This window comes from Heterodontus francisci, chromosome 28, assembly GCF_036365525.1.
Source record: "Heterodontus francisci isolate sHetFra1 chromosome 28, sHetFra1.hap1, whole genome shotgun sequence".
Classification (NCBI taxonomy): Eukaryota; Metazoa; Chordata; class Chondrichthyes; order Heterodontiformes; family Heterodontidae; genus Heterodontus; species Heterodontus francisci.
The window spans coordinates 1,523,729-1,550,249 of NC_090398.1; the positions used below are offsets into that span (position 1 = coordinate 1,523,729).

Genomic DNA, 26,521 nt, shown 5'->3' on the forward strand with positions numbered 1-26,521 from the left:
ATGTCGGTAGAGGGTGATGTCGGTAGAGGGTGATGTCGGTAGGGGGTGATGTCGGTAGAGGGTGATGTCGGTAGGATGTGATGTCGGTAGGGGGTGATGTCGGTAGAGGGTGATGTCAGTAGGGGGTGATGTCAGTAGGGGGTGATGTCGGTAGAGGGTGATGTCGGTAGAGGGTGATGTCGGTAGGGTGTGATGTCGGTCGGGGGTTATGTCGGTAGAGGTTGACATCTCTCGAGGGTGATGTGTGGAGAGGGTGAGCTGTTTTTTTTATTCATTCATGGTATGTCGGCGTCGCTGGCCAGGCCAGCATTTATTGCCCATCCCTATTTGCCCTTGAGAAGGTGGTGGTGAGCTGTCCTTCTTGAACAGCTGCAGTCCATGTGGGGTAGGTCCACCCACAGTGCTGTTAGGAAGGGAGTTCCAGGATTTTGACCCAGCAACAGTGAAGGAACGGTGATATAGTTCCAAGTCAGGATGGTGTGTGACTTGGAGGGGAACTTGCAGGTGGTGGTGTTCCCATGTATTTGCTGTCCTTGTCCTTCTATTTGGTGGAGGTCACGTGTTTGGAAGGTGCTGTCGAAGGAGCCTTTGTGCGTTGCTGCAGTGCATCTTGTAGATGGTACACACTGCTGCCACTGTGCGACGGTGGTGGAGGGAATGAATGTTTGTAGATGGGGTGCCAATCAAGCGGGCTGCTTTGTCCTGGATGGTGTCGAGCTTCTCGAGTGTTGTTGGAGCTGCACCCATCCAGGCAAGTGGAGAGTATTCCATCACACTCCTGACTTGTGCCTTGTAGATGGTGGACAGGCTTTGGGGAGTCAGGAGGTGAGTTACTCACCTCAGGATTCCTAGCCTCTGACCTGCTCTTGTAGCCACGGTATTTATATGGCTACTCCAGTTCAGTTTCTGGTCAATGGTAACCCCCAGGATGTTGATAATGGGGGATTCAATCAGTGAACCACTTCTGACCTTATGATTGAAGGAAGGTCATTGATGAAGCAGCTGAAGATGGCTGGGCCTAGGACACTACCCTGAGGAACTCCTGCAGCGATGACCTGGAGCTCAGATGAGGAGAGATGTCTTCCCTCGGAGGGTTGTGAATCTTTGGAATTCTCTACCCCAGAGAGCTGTGGATGCTCAGTCGTTGAGTAGATTCAAGACTGAGATCGAGAGATTTTTGGACACTGAGGGAATCGAGGGATAGGGCCGGAAAGTGGAGATGAGGTTAAAGATCAGCCATGATCTTATCGAACAGCAGAACAGGCTCCAGGGGCTGAATGGCCTGCTCCTGCTCCTATTTCTTATGATTCTTCTGAGGCCTGGGGCCTACGTGGTAGCTTTGGGGCCTAGTTGGTCATTGAGATCTGGAGCCTGACTGGTAGCTGAGCTTTGGGGCCTAGTTGGCCGTTGAGCTTTGGGGCCTAGCAGGACTCCGTGATCCAGCAGCGGGATTGAGCTGGCCTCCAGTTGATGGGGAATGGGGTCTCCTTCAGCACTCTGGGCTGATTCATCACACAAAACGCGGCTTTAAGAGGTGAAATCATTTTATTCAGGCCCGGGGGTTGTGAGGAAGAACGTCCACCCTCAGTCCAGGTCTCCCTTCGTTCAGCTGGTCCAGCCGTGTCTTTCCATCTCCCGTAAAGCGATTCCCCTTCAGCCTTTGCAAACAAATAGGTGCAGGTAAATACGATAGTGGTAGCATAATATTTGAATATATTTCCATAAATCTGACTATATTCGCGTGTCATTTGCATAAATCTGGAATTATTTACAGCCATGACATTCGCGACAAATTTAACTTGTTGGACATGCCCGGTCAGGTTGGCAGGCTCACCTGATCTCCTGGAGGTTGGGGCGGGCACAGATAAGGCCCTGGATGGCTGTCACTGATCTGTCGGAGAAGATGTTCGCCTGAAGGTCGACCGAGCGCACGGACTGGTTGACGCTCAGACTGGAGGTCAGGCCATCGATGGCGGAGTCTGTCAGCTCATTGGAGGCCAACCTGGTGCGGTCAAGGCAGATGGTGAAGTCAACAAAACGGCAATGCTCACAGCTGACATTGTTTGGCACTGAGCCCCACACGTGGAGCAGGAAAGGCCCAGGCTCCAATCCCGGCCTAGTGCTGAGTCAGCCTCATCTCACACCCAGTGTGGGACTGAGTCCCCCACACACCCAGCAGGAAAGGCCCAGGCTCCAATCCCGGCCTAGTGCTGAGTTGGCCCTTGATAGATTCTCTCAGTGAGTAGTTAAATGTCAGACTTACCCCAGTTTTTGTATCCTGCAATCCGGGCTCCTAAGCCCAGTGCACAGGTACTTGATGCCCAGGTCTCCAAGGTTGTTGCTGTTCAGATTAATGGTGAGCAGGGACTTGCTCTGGCTGAGAATGGCGGAGAGTTCCCAAGCACAGGCATCCGAGAGCTTGTTGCTGGCCAAACTGTGGAGATCAGAGAGATAGTGAAAATGTGGTAAAAAGAGTGAGGGAGGGAGAGAGCGATAGAGGGAAGGAGGGTGGGGGAGAAGGAGAGAGAGTCATGGAAAGAGGGAAGGAGAGAGGGATGGAAGGGGGGAGAGAAAGAGAGAGAGAGGGTGGGTCATGAAAAGAGGGAGAGAGGGATGGAAGGGGGAGGGAGAGAGAGAGGGAGGGAGAGAGAGAGGGAAGGAGGGTGGGGAGAAGGAGAGAAGTAGAGAGAGGGTCATGAAAAGAGGGAGGGAGAAAGGGATGGAAGGAAAGAGAGAGAGAGAGAGGGAAGGAGGGTGGGGGAGAGGGAGAGAGTGAGGGTCATGAAAAGAGGGAGGGATTGAAGGAAAGAGAGGGAAGGAGAGTGGGGAGGGGGAGTGAAGGGGAGAGAGAGGGTGGTGAAAAGAGGGAGGAGAGAGGGGGGTACAGTTCAAGAGAAGAAAGGAGGGAGGGGGAAGGAAGGAAGGGAGGAATGAAGGAAGGGAACACTATGCATCACCTGGGTGGAGCACAGAGGGGAAAGTCGAACAAGGAAGATCCCACACATATTCCAGACCTGTGCGGATGGAAAACCAGGAGACTTTCCAGTCTGGGCACCTGTCAGATGAGGCTTCACCGGCACCGGGACTGGACTGGACAGGAAGGAAGGGAACCGGGACAGGCAACACCACTTACGCTAAGGCCTGGAGTCCGCAGCCTGGTGACTGAAGGACGGTGGAAAGCACGATGAAGCCAGCGTCACCCAGCCTGTTCTCACTGAGGTCCAGCTCAGTCAGCGAACAGCTCCCTCCGAGAGCGAAGGCGAGATCCTCAGCACAGGCCTTGGTCAGGCCATTCCTGTCCACACTAGAGAGGGTTTAACAGAGGCAGCGTCACGAAAAAGCACAGTGGAACAGGAGGAGGCCCATTCAGCCCCTTCTCCGGCCTGTTACACTGGAACAGGAGGAGGCCCATTCAGCCCCTTCTCCAGCCTGTTACACTGGAACAGGAGGAGGCCCATTCAGCCCCTTCTCCAGCCTGTTACACGGGAACAGGAGGAGGCCCATTCAGCCCCTTCTCCAGCCTGTTACACTGGAACAGGAGGAGGCCCATTCAGCCCCTTCTCCAGCCTGTTACACTGGAACAGGAGGAGGCCCATTCAGCCCCTTCTCCAGCCTGTTACACTGGAACAGGAGGAGGCCCATTCAGCCCCTTCTCCAGCCTGTTACACTGGAACAGGAGGAGGCCCATTCAGCCCCTTCTCCAGCCTGTTACACTGGAACAGGAGGAGGCCCATTCAGCCCCTTCTCCAGCCTGTTACACAGGAACATGAGGAGACCGATTCAGACCCTTCTCCAGCCTGTTACACTGGAACAGGAGGAGGTCCATTCAGCCCCTTCTCCAGCCAGTTACACGGGAACATGAGGAGACCGATTCAGCCCCTTCTCCAGCCTGTTACACTGGAACAGGAGGAGGCCCATTCAGCCCCTTCTCCAGCCTGTTACACGGGAACGGAAGGAGGCCCATTCAGCCCCTTCTCCAGCCTGTTACACGGGAACATGAGGAGATTATTCAGCCCTCTCGAGCTCGTTAGAATTAGAATTAGAACATTACAGCGCAGTACAGGCCCTTCGGCCCTCGATGTTGCGCCGATCATCTGACCTACACTATTCCATTTTCATCCATATGTCTATCCAATGACCACTTAAATGCCCTTAAAGTTGGCGAGTCTACTACTGTTGCAGGCAGGGCGTTCCACGCCCCTACTACTCTCTGAGTAATGAAACTACCTCTGACATCTGTCCTATATCTATCACCCCTCAACTTAAAGCTATGTCCCCTCGTGTTTGCCATCACCATCCGAGGAAAAAGACTCTCACTATCCACCCTATCTAACCCTCTGATTATCTTATATGTCTCTATTAAGTCACCTCTCCTCCTCCTTCTCTCCAACGAAAACAACCTCAAGTCCCTCAGCCTTTCCTCGTAAGACCTTCCCTCCATACCAGGCAACATCCTAGTAAATCTCCTCTGCACCCTTTCCATAGCTTCCACATCCTTCCTATAATGCGGTGACCAGAACTGCACGCAATACTCCAGGTGCGGTCTCACCAGAGTTTTGTACAGCTGCAGCATGACCTCGTGGCTCCGAAACTCGATCCCCCTACTAATAAAAGCTAACACACTATATGCCTTCTTAACAGCCCTATTAACCTGGGTAGCAACTTTCAGGGATTTATGCACCTGGACACCAAGATCTCTCTGTTCATCTACACTACCAAGAATCTTCCCATTAGCCCAGTACTCTGCAATCCTGTTACTCCTTCCAAAGTGAATCACCTCGCACTTTTCCGCATTAAACTCCATTCGCCATCTCTCAGCCCAGCTCTGCAGCCTATCTATGTCCCTCTGTACCCGACAACATCCTTCGGCACTATCCACAACTCCACCGACCTTAGTGTCATCCACAAATTTACTAACCCACCCTTCTACACCCTCTTCCAGGTCATTTACAAAAATGACAAACAGCAGTGGCCCCAAAACAGATCTTTGCGGTACACCACTAGTAACTAAACTCCAGGATGAACATTTGCCATCAACCACCACCCTCTGTCTTCTTTCAGCTAGCCAATTTCTGATCCAAAGCTCTAAATCACCTTCAACCCCATATTTCCGTATTTTCTGCAATAGCCTACCGTGGGGAACCTTATCAAACGCCTTACTGAAATCCATATACACCACATCCACTGCTTTACCCTCATCCACCTGTTTGGTCACCTTCTCGAAAAACTCAATAAGGTTTGTGAGGCACGACCTACCCTTCACAAAACCGTGCTGACTATCGCTAATGAACTTATTCTTTTCAAGATGATTATAAATCCTGTCTCTTATAACCTTTTCCAACATTTTACCCACAACCGAAGTAAGGCTCACAGGTCTATAATTACCAGGGCTGTCTCTACTCCCCTTCTTGAACAAGGGGACAACATTTGCTATCCTCCAGTCTTCCGGCACTATTCCTGTCGACAATGACGACATAAAAATCAAGGACAAAGGCTCTGCAATCTCCTCCCTGGCTTCCCAGAGAATCCTAGGATAAATCCCATCTGGCCCAGGGGACTTATCTATTTTCACACTTTCCAAAATTGATAACACCTCCTCCTTGTGAACCTCAATCCCATCTAGCCGAGTAGTCTGTATCTCAGTATTCTCCTCGACAACATTTTCTTTCTCTACTGTAAATACTGACGTAAAATATTCATTTAACACTTCCCCTACCTCCTCTGATTCCACACACAACTTCCCACTACTATCCTTGATTGGCCCTAATTGGCCCGTTCCATCATTCAGTTAGATGTTGACCAGTCTGTACCTTAACCCCTTTTATCCAATACACTGGCACAATTAGTTCAAAGGTGATGGACGGAAGTGCATGAAAAGAGGTGTTTAAAATTCATAAAAACCATAAAATTCATAAATATTCAAGTGGAAAATATTAATTTGCTCGATTGGAACCTTGCCCTAGACTCTTACTCGAAATTCCAACAAATAACCTTTCTAAACAAAAAGTAAAACTGGCAGCCAGGATGCCCACTGCAATTTACATTTGAAACACCAAAAGATTAGACTGGAGACAACACGACTGACTCAACCTAGTCAGAAGAATGGGGTGCTGTCTGATTAAGTTACCGAGAATGATCTTATCAGCACAGTTGTCAGGGGCCATCTACACCCATTGACTTTGAAAAATCCCCGCATCTTCCCCCCCTTCCCAAAACCACCCCCCACCCCCCCGCCACCCCCCCCTCCCCCCACCACCCACCTATGTCCGACTGGACATCTTGAGGGGTAGAGCATTGAACCTCAGAGAAGATTCTAGAAGGACCTCATTGAAACACAAAGATGTTTTGGTAGTGCCATGTGCAGCTCTGGGAAGACTGTAAGGTTTGTCAGACAGAAAGCGGAGAGGAGTAACTGAAAAGTCATCCCCGGAGGGGCACTCGCTCTCTCTCTCTCTCCAGTAAAGATCCTGAGAAGACCCGGCTGCAACTGGTAAAGCCTCAAGCCTACAGACTGCCACAGCCAACAACTAGCGGACAAGGGTCTAAAGCCCCTCTTCTGCCCGCCAGAACCTGAGAAGCAAGCCCGAAACCCTGCACGTGGCCCAGCCAGGACTGCAGGACCACAAATTCAACTGCGGACTCTGGGACTGATGTTCAGTATTTAAATTTCATTTATTCCGGACTCTACTCCAACCAGCAAACCTGATTTCCTCCTGTAATCTCTTTGTGAGTGTGTGTGAATGAGTGACTCTCGTGTGAATGTGTGCGTGGATGTGTAGCATATATTAGTAATTTTAACCGGTTTAGAGTGTGAAGAAATAATACTCACCTCTTTCTTGTTTAAACTCAAGAAAACAGGTCCGATTGGTTCATGTGCAAAGTCAAGTTGTGCAGGCCTCGATTACGAGTCCATCATCGTTTGCACAACCTGACTTTGCATTTCAGTGGGACTAACGTTAATCTGGTGAGAAAACCTCAGGCCCGGCCTCTCAGACATGCCCTGTCTACTTACCCCAGCTTCTGCAGCTTGCAGACAGGATCCCTTAGTGCCATACACAGGCGCTTGAGCCCTGTGTCTCCGAGGCCATTGTCCCCCAGCTGCAGATTCCTCAATGATTCATTGACCAGCAGGGCGGATGAGAGATCTCCCACGCAGGCCTCCGTCAGCCCACTACTGACCATTCTGTCACGGGAAACAAGAATAACCATCAGCACTTTGGAAAGTATTGGCAACAGGAGGAGGTCCATTCAGCCCCTTCTCCAGCCTGTTACACTGGAACAGGAGGAGGCCCATTCAGCCCCTTCTCCAGCCTGTTACACGGGAACAGGAGGAGGCCCATTCAGCCCCTTCTCCGGCCTGTTACACGGGAACAGGAGGAGGCCATTCAGCCCCTTCTCCGGCCTGTTACACGGGAACAGGAGGAGGCCCATTCAGCCCCTTCTCCAGCCTGTTACACGGGAACAGGAGGAGGCCCATTCAGCCCCTTCTCCAGCCTGTTACACTGGAACAGGAGGAGGCCCATTCAGCCCCTTCTCCAGCCTGTTACACTGGAACAGGAGGAGGCCCATTCAGCCCCTTCTCCAGCCTGTTACACTGGAACAGGAGGAGGCCCATTCAGCCCCTTCTCCAGCCTGTTACACGGGAACAGGAGGAGGCCCATTCAGCCCCTTCTCCAGCCTGTTACACTGGAACAGGAGGAGGCCCATTCAGCCCCTTCTCCAGCCTGTTACACTGGAACAGGAGGAGGCCCATTCAGCCCCTTCTCCAGCCTGTTACACTGGAACAGGAGGAGGCCCATTCAGCCCCTTCTCCAGCCTGTTACACGGGAACAGGAGGAGGCCATTCAGCCCCTTCTCCGGCCTGTTACACAGGAACAGGAGGAGGCCCATTCAGCCCCTTCTCCGGCCTGTTACACGGGAACAGGAGGAGGCCCATTCAGCCCCTTCTCCGGCCTGTTACACGGGAGCAGGAGGAGGCCCATTCAGCCCCTTCTCCAGCCTGTTACACGGGAGCAGGAGGAGGCCCATTCAGCCCCTTCTCCAGCCTGTTACACGGGAACAGGAGGAGGCCCATTCAGCCCCTTCTCCGGCCTGTTACACAGGAACAGGAGGAGGCCCATTCAGCCCCTTCGCCGGCCTGTTACACGGGAGCAGGAGGAGGCCCATTCAGCCCCTTCTCCAGCCTGTTACACTGGAACAGGAGGAGGCCCATTCACCACCTTCTCCAGCCTGTTACACTGGAACAGGAGGAGGCCCATTCAGCCTCTTCTCCAGCCTGTTACATGGAAACAGGAGGTGGTCCATTCAGCCACTCGAGCCTGTTAGGTAGGAACGTAGCAACTTGCTGCATGTAAAGAATGTAACCTCCTAAAGCCCCGACAGCCCTCCCTATCTCTGTAACCTCCTCCAGCCTCTACAACGCTCCCTATCTCAGTAACCTCCTCCAGCTCCTACAACCCTCCCTATCTCTGTAACCTCCTCCAGCCCCTACTACCCTCCCGATCACTGTAAATTCCTCCAGCCCCTACAACACTCCCTATAACAGTAACCTCCTCCAGCCCCTACAACCCTCCCTATCTCTGTAAGCTCCTCCAGTCCCTAAAACCCTCCCTATCTCTGTAACCTGCTCCAGCCTCTACAACTGTCCCTATCTCAGTAACCTCCTCCAGTCCCCTACAACCCTCTCTATATCTGTAACCTCCTCCAGCCCCTACAACCCTCCCTATCGCTGTAACGTCCTCCAGTCCCCTACAACCCTCCGTATCTCTGTAACCTCCTCCTGTCCCTACAACCCTCCGTATCTCTGTAACCTCCTCCAGTCCCCTACAACCCTCTCTATATCTGTAACCTCCTCCAGCCCCTACAACCCTCCCTATCGCTGTAACGTCCTCCAGTCCCCGACAACCCTCTCTATCTCTGTAACCTCCTCCTGGCACTACAACCCTCCCAATCTCTGTAACCTCCCTCAGCCCCCACAACCCTCCCTATCTGTGTAACCTCCTCCAGCCCCCACAACCCTCCTTATCTCTGCAACCTCCTCCAGCCCCTTCAGCCCTCCCTATCTCTGTAACCTCCTCCTGGCACTACAACCCTCCCTATCTCTGTAACCTCCTCCAGCACCTTCAGCCCTCCCTATCTCTGTTACCTCCTCCAGCCCCTACAACGCTCCCTATCTCAGTAACCTCCTCCATCCCCGACAACCCTCCCTATCTCTGTAACCTCCTCCAGCTCCTACAACCCTCCCTATCTCTGTAACCTCCCCCAGCCCCCAAATCCCTCCCTATCTCTGTAACCTCCTCCAGGCCCTGCAACCCTCCCTATCTCTATAACCTCCTCCAGCCCCTACAACCCTTCCTATCCTTGTAACTTCCTCCAGCCCCCACAACCTTCCCTATCTCTGTAACCTCCTTCATCCCCTACAATCCTCCCTATCTCTGTAACCTCCTCCTGCCACTACAACCCTCCCTATCTCTGTAACCTCCTCCAGTCCCTACAACCCTCCCTATCTCTGTAACCTCCTCCAGCCCCTACAACCCTCCCTATCTCTGCAACTTCCTCCAGCCCCCAAAACCCTCCCTATCTCTGTAACCTCCTCCAGCCCCTCCGAGATCTCTGCGCTCCTCCAATTCTGGCCTCTTGAGCATCCCCCGAATTTAATCTCTCCACCATTGGCAGCCATGCCTTCAGCTGCCTGGGCCCTAAACTCTGGAATTCCCTCCCTAAACCTCTCCGCCTCTCTCTCCTCCTTTAAGACTCTCCTTCAAACCTCCCTCTTTGACCCAGTGTTTGGTCACCTGACCCTAATATCTCCTTTGGTGGCTCAGGGTCTAATGTGTGTTTGATATCTGGTAACACGATGCACCTTGGGATGTTTTACAACATTAACGGAAGTTTTTGCTAAACCGTTTTTAAACACTGGTTCAGCCTCAACTGGAGTATTGTGCCCAGTTCCGGGCTCCACACTTTAGGAAGGATGTGAAGGCGTTAGAGAGGGTGCAGAAAAGATTCAGGAGAATGGTTCCCAGGGATGAGGGACTTCAGTTAACGTGGATAGATCGGAGAAGCTGGGACTGTTCTCCTCGGGGAAGAGAAGGTTGAGAGGAGATTTGATCGAGGTGTTCAAAATCATGAGGGGGGTTCTGGACAGAGTAGATCAGGAGAAACCGTTCCCATTGGCGGAAGGATCCGGAACCAGAGGACACTGATTTAAGGTGATTGGCGCAAGAAGCAACAGCGACAAGAGGGAAAACTATTTCACACAGCGAGTGGTTAGGATCTGGAATGCTCTGTCTGAGAGTGTGGTGGAGGCAGATTCAATCGAGGCTGTCAAAAGGGAATTGGAGAATGATCTGGAGAGGAAGAATGTGCAGGGCGATGGGGAGAAGGAGGGGGAGTGGGACTGGGTGAGTTGCTGTTGCAGAGAGCAGGCAGGGACACGATGGGCCGAACAGCCTCCCTCGGTGCTGTACTCATCCGGTGATTCTAAGTCCAAGTCGATGAGATTAATTGAGTCTTCCGGACTTACACGACAGTCTGCAGTCTGCACTTGGGTTTCTTCAGTGCTTTCGCCAGCATCTTTGCCCCTCCATCTCTGAGGATTACGCCTTTGAGCCTGGAGACAGAGAGCGGAAGAATTATCCAACACTGAGGGCCTACACACACACTCCCGACCCTGTAAAGACAACCCCCTCCCCATGTACTGAACCCCCTTTCCTGCTCACTGTAGTGACACGGCCCAGCGACATCAATGTCGGACCCCCTCGGACCTGGCTGATGCAGTTTAGGATTCACGGTGCTTCCCCCCGCAATCCCCCAACCCCCCAGGCGACAGGGGTGTTTAATCGGCCTCTTCGCTCTGCGGAGAGTAACTATCAATCATTCTCCAGAGGGTCCCCCTCCCCACCCACCCCAGTTTAGTGGAGAGTCTACCCCTTGTGTTTCCCCCTTGGCTGGCGAGTCTAGAACTCAACAGAGCCCCCGGTTCAGGGTTCACGGACTGAGACGGGGTGAAATCTCTTCACTCAGGGGCTTGTGAGTTAGACACGGGGCCTACAGTCTGCTCCCAGGCCCTGAACATTCAGGCTGCGGTGCCCTTAGCCAGGCCGAGCTCCCGGGCGGGGTTGTCTGGGGTGGGGAGGCTCGGAATGGTCAAGGTGGCCTAGCAAATCCACCGAGGCCTAGCACATGAGCGAGCTGGCAGTGCCAGGGGGAGAGAATATGACGTACCTCAGGATCCTGCAGCGGTGGAGCGCGGGGACCAAGCGGGCGAGGCCCTCTCCGGTGAGGCGGCAGTTCTCGAGGTCCAGTTCCTCCAGGGCCTCGCAGAAGTGGATGAGCGGGCAGAGGGCGGCGCAGTCCATGGAGGTGAGGCTCGCGGCCCAGCGGGCCTCCCCCCTGCCCAGCCTGAGGGCCTCCAGCGAGCCCAGGCTGCCCTGGACCAGCTTCTTCCTCCGCGCCTCCAGCAGGTCGCAGAGGGCCTCCACCAGGCTCCGGCCTTCCCCCGCCGCCCCGTCCCCCTGCCCGACACCGCCCGCCGCCCCCCTCTCCAGGACTTCGGCCTGCAGCCAGGCCGAAGCCTGGGCGGCGGTTCGGGCAGCCAGGTGGCCCAGCGGCTCCTCCAGCGGCCAGGCGGCCCCCGGGGCCGATAGGCCTGCCACGAAGTGCAGGAAGAGCCGGTAGCGGCCGTCAGCCTGCCGCCGGGCCTGGCTCAGTAGGCCCGGCAGGCTGTCGCCCGGGGGATCCAGATACTGGGCCAGAGCCGCCAGGAAATCCTGCACGGTGGGATGCAGGAAAGCGTAGGCCCCTCCTCCCTTACCCGGCCTGCCCCAGCGGGCCTCGTCCCGGGACAGGATCTCCGCCAGGCAACCGTGGGTGAACTGAGAGGCCCTGAGCCTGTGGGCGGCCAGCTGCTCCTTAGAGAGCAAGGGAGTCCCTTTGCTGAGGGCCTCCAAGGCCAACTTGCCCAGCTTCAGCAACAAGTCTCGGCTGCTGCTCACCTCCCGTCCGCAGCCCCTCAGCACCTGGAGGAGGTAGTTGACCAGCAGCTGGGTGAGGGTCTTGGGCGGCGGGAGGCTCTTGCCCCCCTGCGGGGCCAGGCAGGGGCCGAGCGAGACGGCAGCCACCTGGCAAGTGAGGGGCTCCTGGCCCATGGCGCTCAGCAGCGGGTGCTCCCCCAGGTATCTCAGCGCATCTGAGGCCAGCCCAGCACTGCCCAGCAGTCTCTCCAGGTAGCCCTTCCGCCCTGAGGCCGAGAAGCCGAGGATTTCTGCCCAGGCGTCCACTGCTCGGGCCTCGTCGCCACTTCGCAGGGCCTCCAAGGCCGAGGGGCGGCCGGTGATCAGCACCGTGCAGCCGGGCAGCATAGTCCCCCTCAACAATCCTCCGACGATGCCCGGGATCTCCCCTTCTTCATCCGCCTCCTCCGGGGCCTTTCCTTCCAGCTCCAACGGGGCCTCAAACTCATCCAGCCCGTCCAGGATCACGAGGAGGCCCTCGGCCTGCTCCCAGAGCGAGTCCAGCACCTCAGCCAGGTAAGGCCAGCCCTCAGCCGTCAGTGCCTTCAGGGTGGTCCTCCCACCGAGGCTGGAGTTGAGGTCTCGGAAACGGAAGGGGAAAAGGAATCGGAACTGGGGGTAGATCGTGCCGGCCGCCCAGTCCTGGGCCAGCTTTTGGACAGCTGTGGTCTTTCCGGCGCCAGCCACCCCCGCCAGGGCCACCCTCCGACCCCGGCTGACCCCGGGCCCCCGGCCGCTGGCCAGGAAAAGGGCCAAGTCCACCCGCCCCAGGCGGCCCTCGCGCAGCGCCTGGCAGAGCTCCTCCTGGACCCGCCACTTGGCCATCAGCTCGTGGCCTCCTCGCTGCTCTCCCGGGGCCATCGCCACGGCGATGACGGGGGCATAGCCCTCGCGGAGCGCCACCGACTGCAGCTTTCCCTCGCCGAATCCCGCGTGGACCCTCAGCCACTCCGTCTCCTCCAGCAGCGCCTCCTTGTGCCGGCGTTCCGCCTCTGCAACGGGAAGACAAAACAGGAGAGAGAGAGAGAGAGGTCAAGGGATCAGCGAAGGGGTCAACCCAGGCGGCAGCCTCGGTACCGCCGCAGACAATGTCAGCTGAAAGCCAGTGGTCATTCCAGCCCCTCAGTACTGACCCGCTGACAGTGCAGCACTCCCTCAGTACTGACCCACCAACAGTGCAGCACTCCCTCAGTACTGACCCTCCGATAGTGCAGCGCTCCCTCAGTACTGACCCTCCACACAGTGCAGCACTCCCTCAGTGCTGACCCTCCGACAGTGCAGCACTCCCTCAGTACTGACCCTCCACACAGTGCAGCGCTCCCTCAGTACTGACCCACCAACAGTGCAGCACTCCCTCAGTACTGACCCTCCGACAGTGCAGCACTCCATCAGTACTGACCCTCCGATAGTGCAGCGCTCCCTCAGTACTGACCCTCCGACAGTGCAGCATTCCCTCAGTACTGACCCTCCACACAGTGCAGCACTCCCTCAGTGCTGACCCTCCGACAGTGCAGCACTCCCTCAGTACTGACCCTCCACACAGTGCAGCACTCCCTCAGTGCTGACCCTCCGACAGTGCAGCACTCCCTCAGTACTGACCCTCCACACAGTGCAGCACTCCCTCAGTACTGACCCTCCGACAGTGCAGCACTCCATCAGTACTGACCCTCCGATAGTGCAGCGCTCCCTCAGTACTGACCCTCCGACAGTGCAGCACTCCCTCAGTACTGACCCTCCACACAGTGCAGCACTCCCTCAGTGCTGACCCTCCGACAGTGCAGCACTCCCTCAGTACTGACCCTCCACACAGTGCAGCACTCCCTCAGTGCTGACCCTCCGACAGTGCAGCACTCCCTCAGTAGTGACCCTCCGACAGTGCAGCACTCCATCAGTACTGACCCTCCGACAGTGCAGCACTCCCTCAGTACTGACCCTCGGACAGTGCAGCACTCCCTCAGTACTGACCCTCTGACAGTGCAGCACTCCCTCAGTACTGACCCTCGGACAGTGCAGCACTCCCTCAGTACTGACCCTCTGACAGTGCAGCACTCCCTCAGTACTGACCCTCGGACAGTGCAGCACTCCCTCAGTACTGACCCTCTGACAGTACAGCACTCCCTCAGTACTGACCCACCAACAGTGCAGCACTCCCTCAGTACTGACCCTCCGACAGTGCAGCACTCCCTCAGTACTGACCCTCCGACAGTGCAGCACTCCCTCAGTACTGACCCTCTGACAGTGCAGCACTCCCTCAGTACTGACCCACCAACAGTGCAGCACTCCCTCAGTACTGACCCTCCGAAAGTGCAGCACTCCCTCAGTACTGACCCTCCGACAGAGCAACATTCCCTCAGTACTGACCCTCCGACAGTGCAGCACTCCCTCAGTACTGACCCTCTGACAGTGCAACATTCCCTCAGTACTGACCCTCCGACAGTGCAGCACTCCCTCAGTACTGACGCGCTGACAGTGCAGCACTCCCTCAGTACTGACCCTCCGATAGCGTGGCATTCCCTCAGTACTGACCCTCCGACAGTGCAGCACTCCCTCAGTACTGACCCTCCGACAGTGCAGCATTCCCTCAGTACTGACCCTCCGACAGTGCAGAACTCCCTCAGTACTGACCCTCCGACAGTGCAGCACTCCCTCAGTACTGAACCTCTGACAGTGCAGCACTCCCTCAGTACTGACCCTCCGACAGTGCAGCATTCCCTCAGTACTGACCCTCCGACAGTGCAGAACTCCCTCAGTACTGACCCTTCGACAGTGCAGCACTCCCTCAGTACTGACCCTCCGACAGTACAGCGCTCCCTCAGTACTAATCCTCTGACAGTGCAGCACTCCCTCAGTACTGACCCTCCGACAGTACAGCACTGCCTCAGTACTGACCCTCTGACAGTGCAGCACTCCCTCAGTACTGACCCTCCGACAGTGCAGCACTGCCTCAGTACTGACCCTCCGGCAGTGCGGCACTCCCTCAGTACTGACCCTTCGACAGTGCAGCACTCCCTCAGTACTGACCTTCCGACAGTGCGGCACTCCCTCAGTAGTGACCCTTCGACAGTGCAGCACTCCCTCAGTACTGACCCTCCGACAATGCAACACACCCTCAGTGCTGACCATGCGACAGTGCGGCACTCCCTCAGTACTGACCCTCCGGCAGTGCGGCACTCCCTCAGTACTGACCCTCCAACAGTGCAGCACTCCCTCAGTACTGATCCTCTGACAGTGCAGCACTCCCTCAGTACTGACCCTCTGACAGTGCAGCACTCCCTCAGTACTGACCCTGTGAAAGTTCAGCACTCCCTCAGTACCGACCCTCCGACAGTGCAGCACTCCCTCAGTACTGATCCTTTGACAGTGCAGCACTCTCTCAGTACTGATCCTCTGACAGTGCAGCACTCCCTCAGTACAGACCCTCAGTCAGTGCAACACTCCCTCTGTACTGCCCCTCCAACAGTGCAGCACTCCCTCAGTACTGACCCTCCGACAGTGCAGCACTCCCTCAGTACTGACCCTCCGACAGTGCAGCACTCCCTCAGTACTGACCCTCCGACAGTGCAGCACTCCCTCAGTACTGACCCTCTGACAGTGCAGCACTCCCTCAGTACTGACCCTCTGACAGTGCAGCACTCCCTCAGTACTGATCCTCCGACAGTGCAGCACTCCCTCAGTACTGACCCTCTGACAGTGCAGCACTCCCTCAGTACTGACCCTCCGACAGTGCAGCACTCCCTCAGTCCTGACCCTCTGACAGTGCAGCACTCCCTCAGTACTGACCCTCTGACAGTACAGCACTCCCTCAATACTAACCCTCCGACAGTGCAGCACTCCCTCAGTACTGACCCTCTGACAGTACAGCGCTCCCTCAGTACTGACACTCCGACAGTGCAGCACTCCCTCAGTCCTGACCCTCTGACAGTACAGCACTCCCTCAATACTAACACTCTGACAGTGCAGCACTCCCTCAGTACTGACCCTCCGACAGCGCAGCACTCCCTCAGTACTGACCCTCTGACAGTACAGCACTCCCTCAATACTAACCCTCTGACAGTGCAGCACTCCCTCAGTACTGACCCTCTGACAGCGCAGCACTCCCTCAGTACTGACCCTCCGACATTGCAGCACTCCCTCAGTAATGACCCTCTGACAGCACAGCACTCCCTCAGTACTGACCCTCCAACAGTGCAGCACTCCCTCAGTACTGACCCTCTGACAGTACAGCACTCCCTCAGTACTGACCCTCTGACAGTGCAGCACTCCCTCAGTACTGACCCTCCAACAGTGCAGCACTCCCTCAGTACTGACCCTCTGACAGTACAGCACTCCCTCAGTACTGACCCTCCGACATTGCAGCACTCCCTCAGTAATGACCCTCTGACAGCACAGCACTCCCTCAGTACTGACCCTCCAACAGTGCAGCACTCCCTCAGTACTGACCCTCTGACAGTACAGCACTCCCTCAGTACTGATCCTCTGACAGTGCAGCACTCCCTCAGTACTGACCCTCTGACAGTGCAGCACTCCCTCAGTACTGACCCTCTGACAGTACAGCACTCCCTCAGTACTGACCCTCTGACAGTGCAGCACTCCCTCAGTACTGACCCTCGGACAGTGCAGCATTTATTGCCCATCCCTAATTGCCCTTGACAACCGAGTGGCTTGCTCGGCAATTTCAGAGGGCAGTTAAGAGTCAGCCACATTGCAGTGGGTCTGGAGTCACATGTCGGCCAGACCGGATAAGTGCAGCTGATTTCCTTCCCTGAAGGACATTAGTGAACCAGTTTTTAACAACAATGCAGTAGTTTAATGGTCTCCGTTAATTAGATTGTTTTTTATTCATGATTTATTTAATTAAATGAATGTAAAGACTCCCTTCTGCTCTGACAGAATTTGAACTCATGTCTCCAGATCCTTAGACCCTGCCTCTGAATTACTCGTCCAGTAACATTCCCACTATTAGTCAGAGTTAGGGTCGGTGTCAGGGTCAGGGTCAAAGTTATGCTCAGGGTCAGAGTTGAGCTCAGGGTCAGGGTAACGATTATGGTCAGGAATAGCACCAAGGGCAGTGACAGGGGTCAGAATTCAGGGGTCAGGGTTGATGAGGGACAAGGGAAGTTAGGTTTCAGGTTGGTGTCAGGGTCAGGACCGGATCTAGCATCAAAGTCAGATTGGAGGGAGGGACACAGCCAGGATCGGGGGTCAAGGGTCAGGGTCCGTGCAGAAGGGTCACAGTCAGGGTTAGGACCAGGATCAGGGTCAGCTCAGGATCAGAGGACGAGGGTCAGAGGTTAGGGAACATTGTCAGAGATCCAGGGTTTGGGTACGTCTTCATGCTTCGGGTCAGGATTAGGATCGGGGGGGTTGCAGTTTTGGGTGTTGGAGCTTTGGAGTTTGGAGGGAGCTGAGCACTTCATCCTGAGGACCACTGGAAGGAGGCTGAGGGCCTTCGATGGAAGGGTGTGGAAAGGCCCTAGAGGAGGTGGATGAAGAAGGGGATTTAGTAAAGGCCCAACTGCGTTTTCCAAGTCGTGTGTGAGGGATCGGGGGAACCGGACTCCATGCCAACTCAACTGACCAATCAGGCCCCATTTTGTTGGACAGTTACCTGCGAGATCAGCCATGACCAGCGATGAGACTGCCCCAGCCCGGGGAAGTTTAGGGCAACAGATGTTTTCTTCCCAGTCTCCAGATGTTGCCAAGAAAGGCCGCAGCCTGCGTCAGTTCACCTGGAATGGCAGAAGCCAACAGGTTAATGCCAGCCATTCGAAAGGGCCTCAATTAAATCCGACGGAACTGCTTCCAATTCGGGGATAGAGCTTTGATCGGGCAGAGAAGCGCTGGAGAATTGCTTTACACCGAGGCCTAGCCGAGCTTTCCTCACTACACTGAGGCCTCGGTCTAGCTTTCCTCACTGCACCGAGGCCGCGGCCTAGCTTTCCTCACTACACTGAGGCCTCGGCCTAGCTTTCCTCACGACACGGAGGCCTTGGCCTAGCTTTCCTCACGCCATCGAGGCCTTGACCGAGCTTTCCACAATACACCGAGGCCTCGGCCTAGCTTTCCTCACTACACTGAGGCCTCAGCCTAGCTTACCTCACTACACCGACGCCTCGACCTAACTTAACTCACGACACCGAGGCCTCGGCCTATCTTTCCTCACTACACCGAGGCCTCGGCCTATCTTTCCTCACTACACTGAGGCCTTGGCCTAACTTTCCTCACTACACTGAGGCCTTGGCCCATCTTTCCTCACTACACCGTGGCCTCAGCCTAGCTTTCCTCACTACACCGAGGCCTCGGCTTTGTTTTCCTCACTACACTGAGGCCTCAGCCTAGCTTTCCTCACTACATTGAGGCCTTGGCCTAACTTACCTCACTACACTGAGGCCTCAACATTTTTTCCTCACTACACGTAGGCCTCGTCCGAGCTTTCCTCACTACACTGAGGCCTTGGCCTAGCTTACCTCCCTATACCGAGGACTTGGCCTAGATTTTCTCACTACACCTAGGCCTTGGCCTATCTTTCCTCACTACACCGAGGCCTCGGCCTAACTTTCCTCACTACATTGAGGCCTCGACCTGACTTTCCTCACTACACCGAGGACTTGGCCTAGATTTCCTCACGCCACCGAGGCCTCGGTCTATCTTTCTTCACTACACCGAGGCCTTGGCCTAGCTTTCCTCACTACACTGAGGCCTCGGCCTAGCTTTCCTCACTACACCGAGGCCTCGGCCTTGCTATCATCACTACACCGAGGCCTCGGCCTAGCTTTCCTCATTACACCGAGGCCTCGGCCTAACTTTCCTCACTACAAGTAGGCCTCGGCCTAGCTTTCCTCACTACACGTAGGCCTCGGCCTAGCTTACCTCACTACACCGAGGCCTCGGCCTATCTTTCCTCACTACACCGAGGCCTCGGCCCAGCTTTCCTCACTACACCGTGGCCTCGGCCTAGCTTTCCTCACTACACTGAGGCCTCGGCCTATCTTTCCTCACTTCACCGAGGCCTCGGCCTAACTTTCCTCACTACACCTAGGCCTCGGCCTAGCTTACCTCCCTATACCGAGGACTTGGCCTAGATTTCCTCACTACATGTAGGCCTCGTCCTATCTTTCCTCACGCCACCGAGGCTTCGGTCTATCTTTCCTCACTACACTGAGGCCTCGGCCTAGCTTTCCTCACTACACCGTGGCCTCGGCCTAGCTTTCCTCACTACACCGAGGCCTAGGCCTTGCTTTCCTCATTACACCGAGGCCTCGGCCTAGCTTTCCTCACTACACCGAGGCCTAGGCCTTGCTTTCCTCACTACACCGAGGACTTGGCCTAACTTTCCTCACTACACCTAGGCCTCGGCCTAGCTTTCCTCACTACACTGAGGCCTCGGCCTAGCTTACCTCACTACACCGAGGACTTGGCCCATCTTTCCTCACTACACCGAGGCCTCGGTCTAGCTTTCTTCACTACACTGAGGCCTCGGCCTTGCTTTCCTCACTACACCGAGGCCTCGGCCTAGCCTTCCTCACTACACTGAGGCCTCGGCCTAGCCTTCCTCACTACACCGTGGACTCGGCCTAGCTTTCCTCACTACACGTAGGCCTCGGCCTAGCTTTCCTCACTACACCGTGGACTCGGCCTAGCTTTCCTCACTACACCGAGGCCTCGACCTCGCTTTCCTCACTACACCGAGGCCTCGGCCTTGCTATCATCACTACACCGAGGCCTCGGCCTTGCTATCATCACCACACGTAGGCCTCGGCCTAGCTTTCCTCACTACACCGTGGACTCGGCCTAGCTTTCCTCACTACACGTAGGCCTCGGCCTAGCTTTCCTCACTACACCGTGGACTCGGCCTAGCTTTCCTCACTACACCGTGGCCTCGGCCTAGCTTTCCTCACTACACCGTGGCCTCGGCCTAGCTTTCCTCACTACACCGTGGCCTCGGCCTAGCTTTCCTCACTACACCGAGGCCTCGGCCTAGCTTTCCTCACTACACCGAGGCCTCGGCCTAGCTTTCCTCACTACAGCGAGGACTTGGCCCATCTTTCCTCACTACACCATGGCCTCGGCCTTGCCTTCCTCACGACACCGAGGACTTGGCCTAGATTTCCTCACTACACCGTGGCCTCGGCCTAGCTTTCCTCACTACACCGAGGACTTGGCCTAGATTTCCTCAGTACACCGAAGAGGGATGGATGGAAGACAGACAAAGAGAGGGAAGGACAGATAGACAGAGACAGGCATCGGCACCCGCACTAACTCAAAAACCATTACCGTCAGTGTGTAGCTTTGGCCTCGGCGGCAGGACTGAGAGATCGAGAGAACAAAAAAACAAAATGTCATTTTCTCTGGAATAGAGAAGATTGAGGGGTGACCTGATCGAGGTCTTTAAGATAATGAAAGTGTTCGATCGGGTAAACGTAGAGAAGATGTTTCCACTTGTGGGGGAGACCAGAACGAGGGCCCATCAATATAAAACAGTCACTGATAAATCCGATCGGGAATTCAGGAGAAACTCCTTTCCCCGGAGAGTGGTGAGAATGTGGAACTCGCTCCCACAGGGAGTGGTTGAGGTGAACAGTGTCGGTGTATTTAAGGGGGAAGCTGGGGAAAGACACGAGGGAGAAAGGAATAGAATGATATGGTGATGGGGGTGAGATGGAGAGAGGAGGTGGGAGGAGGCTGGTGTGGAGCAGAAACACCAGCACAGAGTGGATGGGCCGAATGGCCTGTTCTGTGCTGTACGCCAATCCCTCTGGCCTTCAGCCCTCTCGCAGGCCTTCCCTTTTGTGTTTTCCGTCCCCCGTTCCCTGATTCTGTACTTGCTGAAAACCTCGGAATCTCAAACCTTCTCCACTTCTGATGAAAAGCTGAGCGAGCTGAAACATTCACTCTGATCTCTCCCGCCACAGATATGCTGCCTGACCTGCAAAGTATCTCCAGCATTTTCTGTTCCTCTATCACATTCCGAGCATTCTGGCGATTGCAGCCTCAGCTTAATCAGCGATTCATATTTAGTAAGACTCAATTTTCAGAACGGAGACTGACGATGCAACAACCGGGACACAATTCACTGCTCTGTGCATCCTGACATAGAATCTAGTGCATTCGACACCTCACTGCAGAGCCCAAAAATAAAGGTCTACAGTCCCTGGTTACCAGTACTGAGGGAGTGCTGCACTGTCAGAGAGTCAGTACTGAGGGAGTGCTGCAATCTCTGAGGGTCAGTACTGAGGGAGTGCTGCACTGTCGAAGGGTCAGTACTGAGGGAGTGCTGCACTGTTGGAGGGTCAGTACTGAGGGAGTGCTGCACTGTCGGAGGGTCAGTACTGAGGGAGTGCTGCACTGTCGAAGGGTCTGTACTGAGGGAGTGCTGCACGGTCAGAGCGTCAGTACTGAGGGATTGCTGCACTGTCGAAGGGTCTGTACTGAGGGAGTGCTGCACTGTCAGAGGGTCAGTACTGAGGGAGTGCTGCACTGTCGCAGGGTTAGTACTGAGAGAGTGTTGCACTGTTGGAGGGTCAGTACTGAGGGAGCGCTGCACTGTTGGAGGGTCAGTACTGAGGGAGTGTTGCACTGTCGGAGGGTCAGTACTGAGGGAGCGCTGCACTGTCGGAGGGTCAGTACTGAGAGAGTGCTGCACTGTCGGAGGGTCAGTACTGAGGGAGCGCTGCACTGTCAGAGGGTCACTACTGAGGGAGTGCTGCACTGTCGGTGGGTCAGTACTGAGGGAGTGCTGCACTGTCGGAGGGTCAGTACTGAGGGAGTGCTGCACTGTCGAAGGGTCTGTACTGAGGGAGTGCTGCACGGTCAGAGCGTCAGTACTGAGGGAGTGCTGCACTGTCGGAGGGTCAGTACTGAGGGAGTGCTGCACTGTCGAAGGGTCTGTACTGAGGGAGTGCTGCACGGTCAGAGCGTCAGTACTGAGGGAGTGCTGCACTGTCGAAGGGTCAGTACTGAGGGTGTGCTGCACTGTCGGAGGGACAGTACTGAGGGAGTGCTGCACTGTCGGAGGGTCAGTACTGAGGGAGTGCTGCACTGTCGGAGGGTCAGTACTGAGGGAGTGCTGCACTGTCGGAGGGTCAGTACTGAGGGAGTGCTGCACTGTCAGAGGGTCAGTACTGAGAGAGTGCCGCAGTGCCGGAGGGTCAGTACTGAGGGAGTGCTGCACTGTCGGAGGGTCACTACTGAGGGAGTGCTGCACTGTCGGAGAGTCAGTACTGAGGGAGCACTGCACTGTCGGAGGGTCAGTACTGAGGGAGCACTGCACTGTCGGAGGGTCAGTACTGAGGGAGTGCTGCACTGTGGGAGGGTCAGTACTGAGAGAGTGCTGCACTGTGGGAGGGTCAGTACTGAGAGAGTGCTGCACTGTCGGAGGGTCAGTACTGAGGGAGCACTGCACTGTCGGAGGGTCAGTACTGAGGGAGTGCTGCACTGTCGGAGGGTCAGTACTGAGGGAGTGCTGCACTGTCGGAGGGTCAGTACTGAGGGAGTGCTGCACTGTCGGAGGGTCAGTACTGAGGGAGCGCTGTTTGAGGGAGGTTGCGGTGCGGAGATTTACTGACGTATTTCCTCCATTACAACAATGAGTACCAGTTGCTCACAGGCTCTGAGGTGTGTGGGACCTCCTGAGGCGGTAAACGGCGGGGGAGGAATGGGAGAATTTTGAAGCCGCTGGCGATGTCGTACCTGGCCGATCGCTGGCACATCCGTTTGATCTCGCAGCTCTGCCTCGCCCCTCGGGCTGCGGACGGAGGGTTGGACAGGACTGAAGAAAGTTCACCTCTTCCGCACATCCATCCAGTCACTCTGTGCCGGAGGTTCGGGCTTCTGTGTGTCTGTCTCAGAGCTGCTGAAAGTGGGAATGGTGTGTGTGATTGAAATCTCTCTGATACCAAACCCTCGCTCCTGTGGCCGCTGTTCTGGGTCTGCAGCCAACATTCCACTGCACTGACACAGGCTGGACCAGAACATCATCCAGTACACTGAATCCCTGGAATACTGTGCACAGTGTTGGTCTCCTTATTTAAGTGCATTGGAAGCAGTTTAGCGAAGGTTTACTCAACTAATACCTGGTAATGGGCAGCTGTCTTATGAGGAAAGGTTGCACAGGCTCGGTTCGTATTCACTGGAGTTTAGAAATGTAAGATTACTCGACTACTAAACATTACTAACCAGCGTAGTAATTGTTAAAATCTAGTTACTGTAAACTAACAACTAACTTATCATAAACACATTTAGTTTTATTAGAAACTTCCTTTGTCGTATGGAAGTGGGAACACTTAGGAAACGGCACAGTGTAGGCAAGATGTCAAGGTAGTGGGCGAACATGTCAAGTTTTAAAAAGCTTACTTGCAGCAAAAGGGTGAGATCTTGAGAGTAGACAGTGACAAACGGCTTCTCTGTCGATTTGCCTTGTAATGAGATAAGGAACCTCGCAATGTAAAAGCATTGAGATAAAGTAGTCAACACAATGGGGTACAACCTGCACAAATTCGAAAGGTTGACAGCCATCACAATATGATCCTCGGATGGTGAAGAAAGGCAGCCTTTAATACAAGACTAATCACTGATTGGGAGAGGGGAGGGTCAACTGGAAAGCTGAAGTTGAGGTTACAATCAGATCAGCCATGATCTTGTTGAATAGCAGAGCAAGCTCGAGGGGCCGAGTGGCCGACTGCTCCGAACTCACATGTATGTATGAGGCTAGCCGGTGTTCCAGTCTGTGAAGGCCGCTTGTCCCTCTTGACGGGAGACAGCACTGCGTCACAACCAGCTGCTGCCAAACAATATTGCTGCAATTCTACAGGAGGGGAGAGAGGTCAGGGGGGTTGGGGGGGTTTGTGGGGTGGGTGGGGGAGGGGGGTGGGGGGTGGTGCTTCCCGGCCCTCACGGATCCCCTTTCCCAGGGAATGGGAGCAGGGGATCAGGGTCCCCAGAGTCCAACTAGCAGCTCCTCCCAGCATCGTCGCAAGATTCATAGAGCCGTTACGACACAGCAGGAGTCCATTCGGCCCATCGAGTCCATGCCGGCTCTCTGTAGAACAATCCAGTCAGTCCCACTCTCCCCCCCCCCCCATCCCCGTACCCCTGCAAGTTTATTCCCCTCAAGTGCCCATCCACTTTCCTTCTGAAATCATTCATCGTCTCTGCTTCCACCACCCTCGTAGGTAGTGAGTTCCAGGTCATTAGCACTCGGTGTGTAAAAAAGTTCCTCCTCACATCCCCCCCACCCCACTCCCCCGTATCTCTTACCCAAAACCTTCAATCTGTGTCCCCTAGTCCTTGTACCATCAGCTAATGGGAACAGATTTTCTTTGTCTCCCTTATCTAAACCTGTCAGAATCTTGTACACCTCGATCAAATCACCCCTCAATCTCCTTTACTCCAAGGAGAACAACCCCAGCTTCTCCAATCTAACCTTGTAACTAAAATCCCCCCATCCCTGGAACCATTCTGGTAAATCTCCTCTGCACCCTCTCACGGACCCTCACATCCTTCCTAAAGTGTGGTGACCAGAACTGGACACAATTCTCCAGTTGGTGCCTAACCAGAGTTTTATAAATGTTCAGCATAACATCCCTGCTTTTGTACTCAATGCCTCTATTTGTGAATCCCAAGATCCCATATATTTTACTCTCTCAATCGCTCTCTCAATATGTCCTGCCATCTTCAAAGATCGATGCACATACACCCCCAGCTCCCTCTGTCCCTGCACACTCTTTAGAACTGTGTCATTAAGTCTTTTGCCTCTCCCTATTCCTTCTGCTAAAATGTATCACCTCACACTTCTCTGTATTAAATTCCATCTGCCACTTGTCTGCCCATTCTGCTGGTCTATCTATGTCCTGTTACAGTCCATTGGTATCACCCTCACTGTTTGTATCTCCTCCAAGTCTGGTATCACCTGCAAATATTGAAATTTCACTCTGTATTCCAATATCCAAATCATTTATATATATAAATAAAAAAAGCAGTGGTCTCAGCACTGACCCTTGGGGAACACCACTGTCTACCATCCTCCAGTCTGAAAAAACAACCATTTACCACAACTCACTGTTTTCTGTCCTTAAGCCAATTTTTTATCCAATCGGACACTGACCCTCCGATACCATGAGCTTCAGTTTTGTTAACCAAGCCTTTTATGTGGTACTTTGTCAAAGGCTTTCTTGAAATTAAGTTCACTGACTTAATGTGGGCAGTCAAGCCAGTGATTGAATCTTTAATGGGCGTCTCCTACCAATCTCTCCCCCTGCAGCGCTCCCTGGCACCCAGATACCCCACCTCATACCCACATACATACCTCCCAAGGCTCTCAGCCTCACACCCAGCTCCAGCTATTCAGCCATGCCAGGTGGGAAAGGATAGTCTGGGTGCCAGGTTGCCGGAGGGCGAGGGCACACACGGCTTCCACTGCGGGGGTCTCAGAGGAGGACCAGCAAGTTTTGCATCATCCGCAAATTTTGAAATCGTCCCTTCAAGGATAGGACTGGTCCTCAGGTTGAAGTCCTAAATTGGGGGAAGGCTAATTTCGATGGGATCAGACAGGAACTCTCAAAAGTTGAATTGGGAGAGGCTGTTCACAGGTAAAGGGATGTCTGGCAAGTGGGAGGCTTTTAAAAGTGAGATAGGAAGAGTTCAGGGCCGGCATGTTCCTGTTAGATGGAAGGGCAAGGCTGGCAAGTTTAGGGAACCTTGGTTGATGAGGGATATTGAGCATCTGGTCAGGACAAAGAAGGAGGCATATGTCAGGTATAGGCAGCTGGAATCGAGCGAGTCCCTCGAGGAGTATAGGGGATGTAGGACTACACTTAAGAAGGAAATTAGGAGGGTGAAAAGGGACCATGAGATTTCCCTGGCAGATAAGATGAAGGAGAATCCTCAAAGATTCTATAAGTATATTAAGAGTAAAACGGTAGCTAGGGAGAGGGTAGGTCCCCTTAAGGATCAGTGTGGTAATCTACGTGTGGAGCCACGGGAAATGGGCGAGTTCTTAAAGGAATATTTCTCGTCCGTATTTACCGTGGAGAAGGTCATGGAAGCTACTGAGTTCAAGGGAGGGAACAGCGATATCCTGGAGCATATCAACATGACAAAGGAGGAGGTGTTGGAGGTTTTGAAGTGCATTAAGGTGGATAAATCCCCAGGGCCTGACCTGGTGTATCCCAGAATGCTATGGGAAGCAAGGGAGGAGATTGCTGGGGCCCTGGCAGAGATTTTTGTATCATCGTTAGCCAGGGGTGAGGTACCGGAAGACTGGAGGATAGCTAATGTTGTGCCTTTATTTAAGAAGGGCAGCAGGGATAAGCCAGGGAACTATAGGCCGGTGAGCCTTACATCAGTGGTGGCAAAGTTATTGGAAGGAATTCTGAGATACAGGATTTATATGCATTTGGAAAGGCAAGGTCTGATTAGGGATAGTCAGCATGGCTTTGTGCGTGGGAAATCATGCCTCACGAATTTGAGTTTATCGAGGAGGTGACCAAGAGGATTGACGAGGGCAGGGC

General features: G+C 54.5%; 1 protein-coding gene across 1 annotated transcript; it reads right to left on the reverse strand.

The window, feature by feature from the left end:
* Window positions 1-2,259: 2,259 nt before the first annotated feature.
* Window positions 2,260-23,528, reverse strand: LOC137385186 (NACHT, LRR and PYD domains-containing protein 3-like). The gene is made up of 6 exons (XM_068060172.1): window positions 23,237-23,528; window positions 11,227-13,006; window positions 10,526-10,612; window positions 7,013-7,183; window positions 3,134-3,304; window positions 2,260-2,434 (listed from the first exon to the last, which is right to left on the reverse strand). The coding sequence occupies exons 1-6, from the start codon at window positions 23,526-23,528 to the stop codon at window positions 2,260-2,262; spliced, it is 2,676 nt and encodes an 891-aa protein (XP_067916273.1).
* Window positions 23,529-26,521: the final 2,993 nt, after the last annotated feature.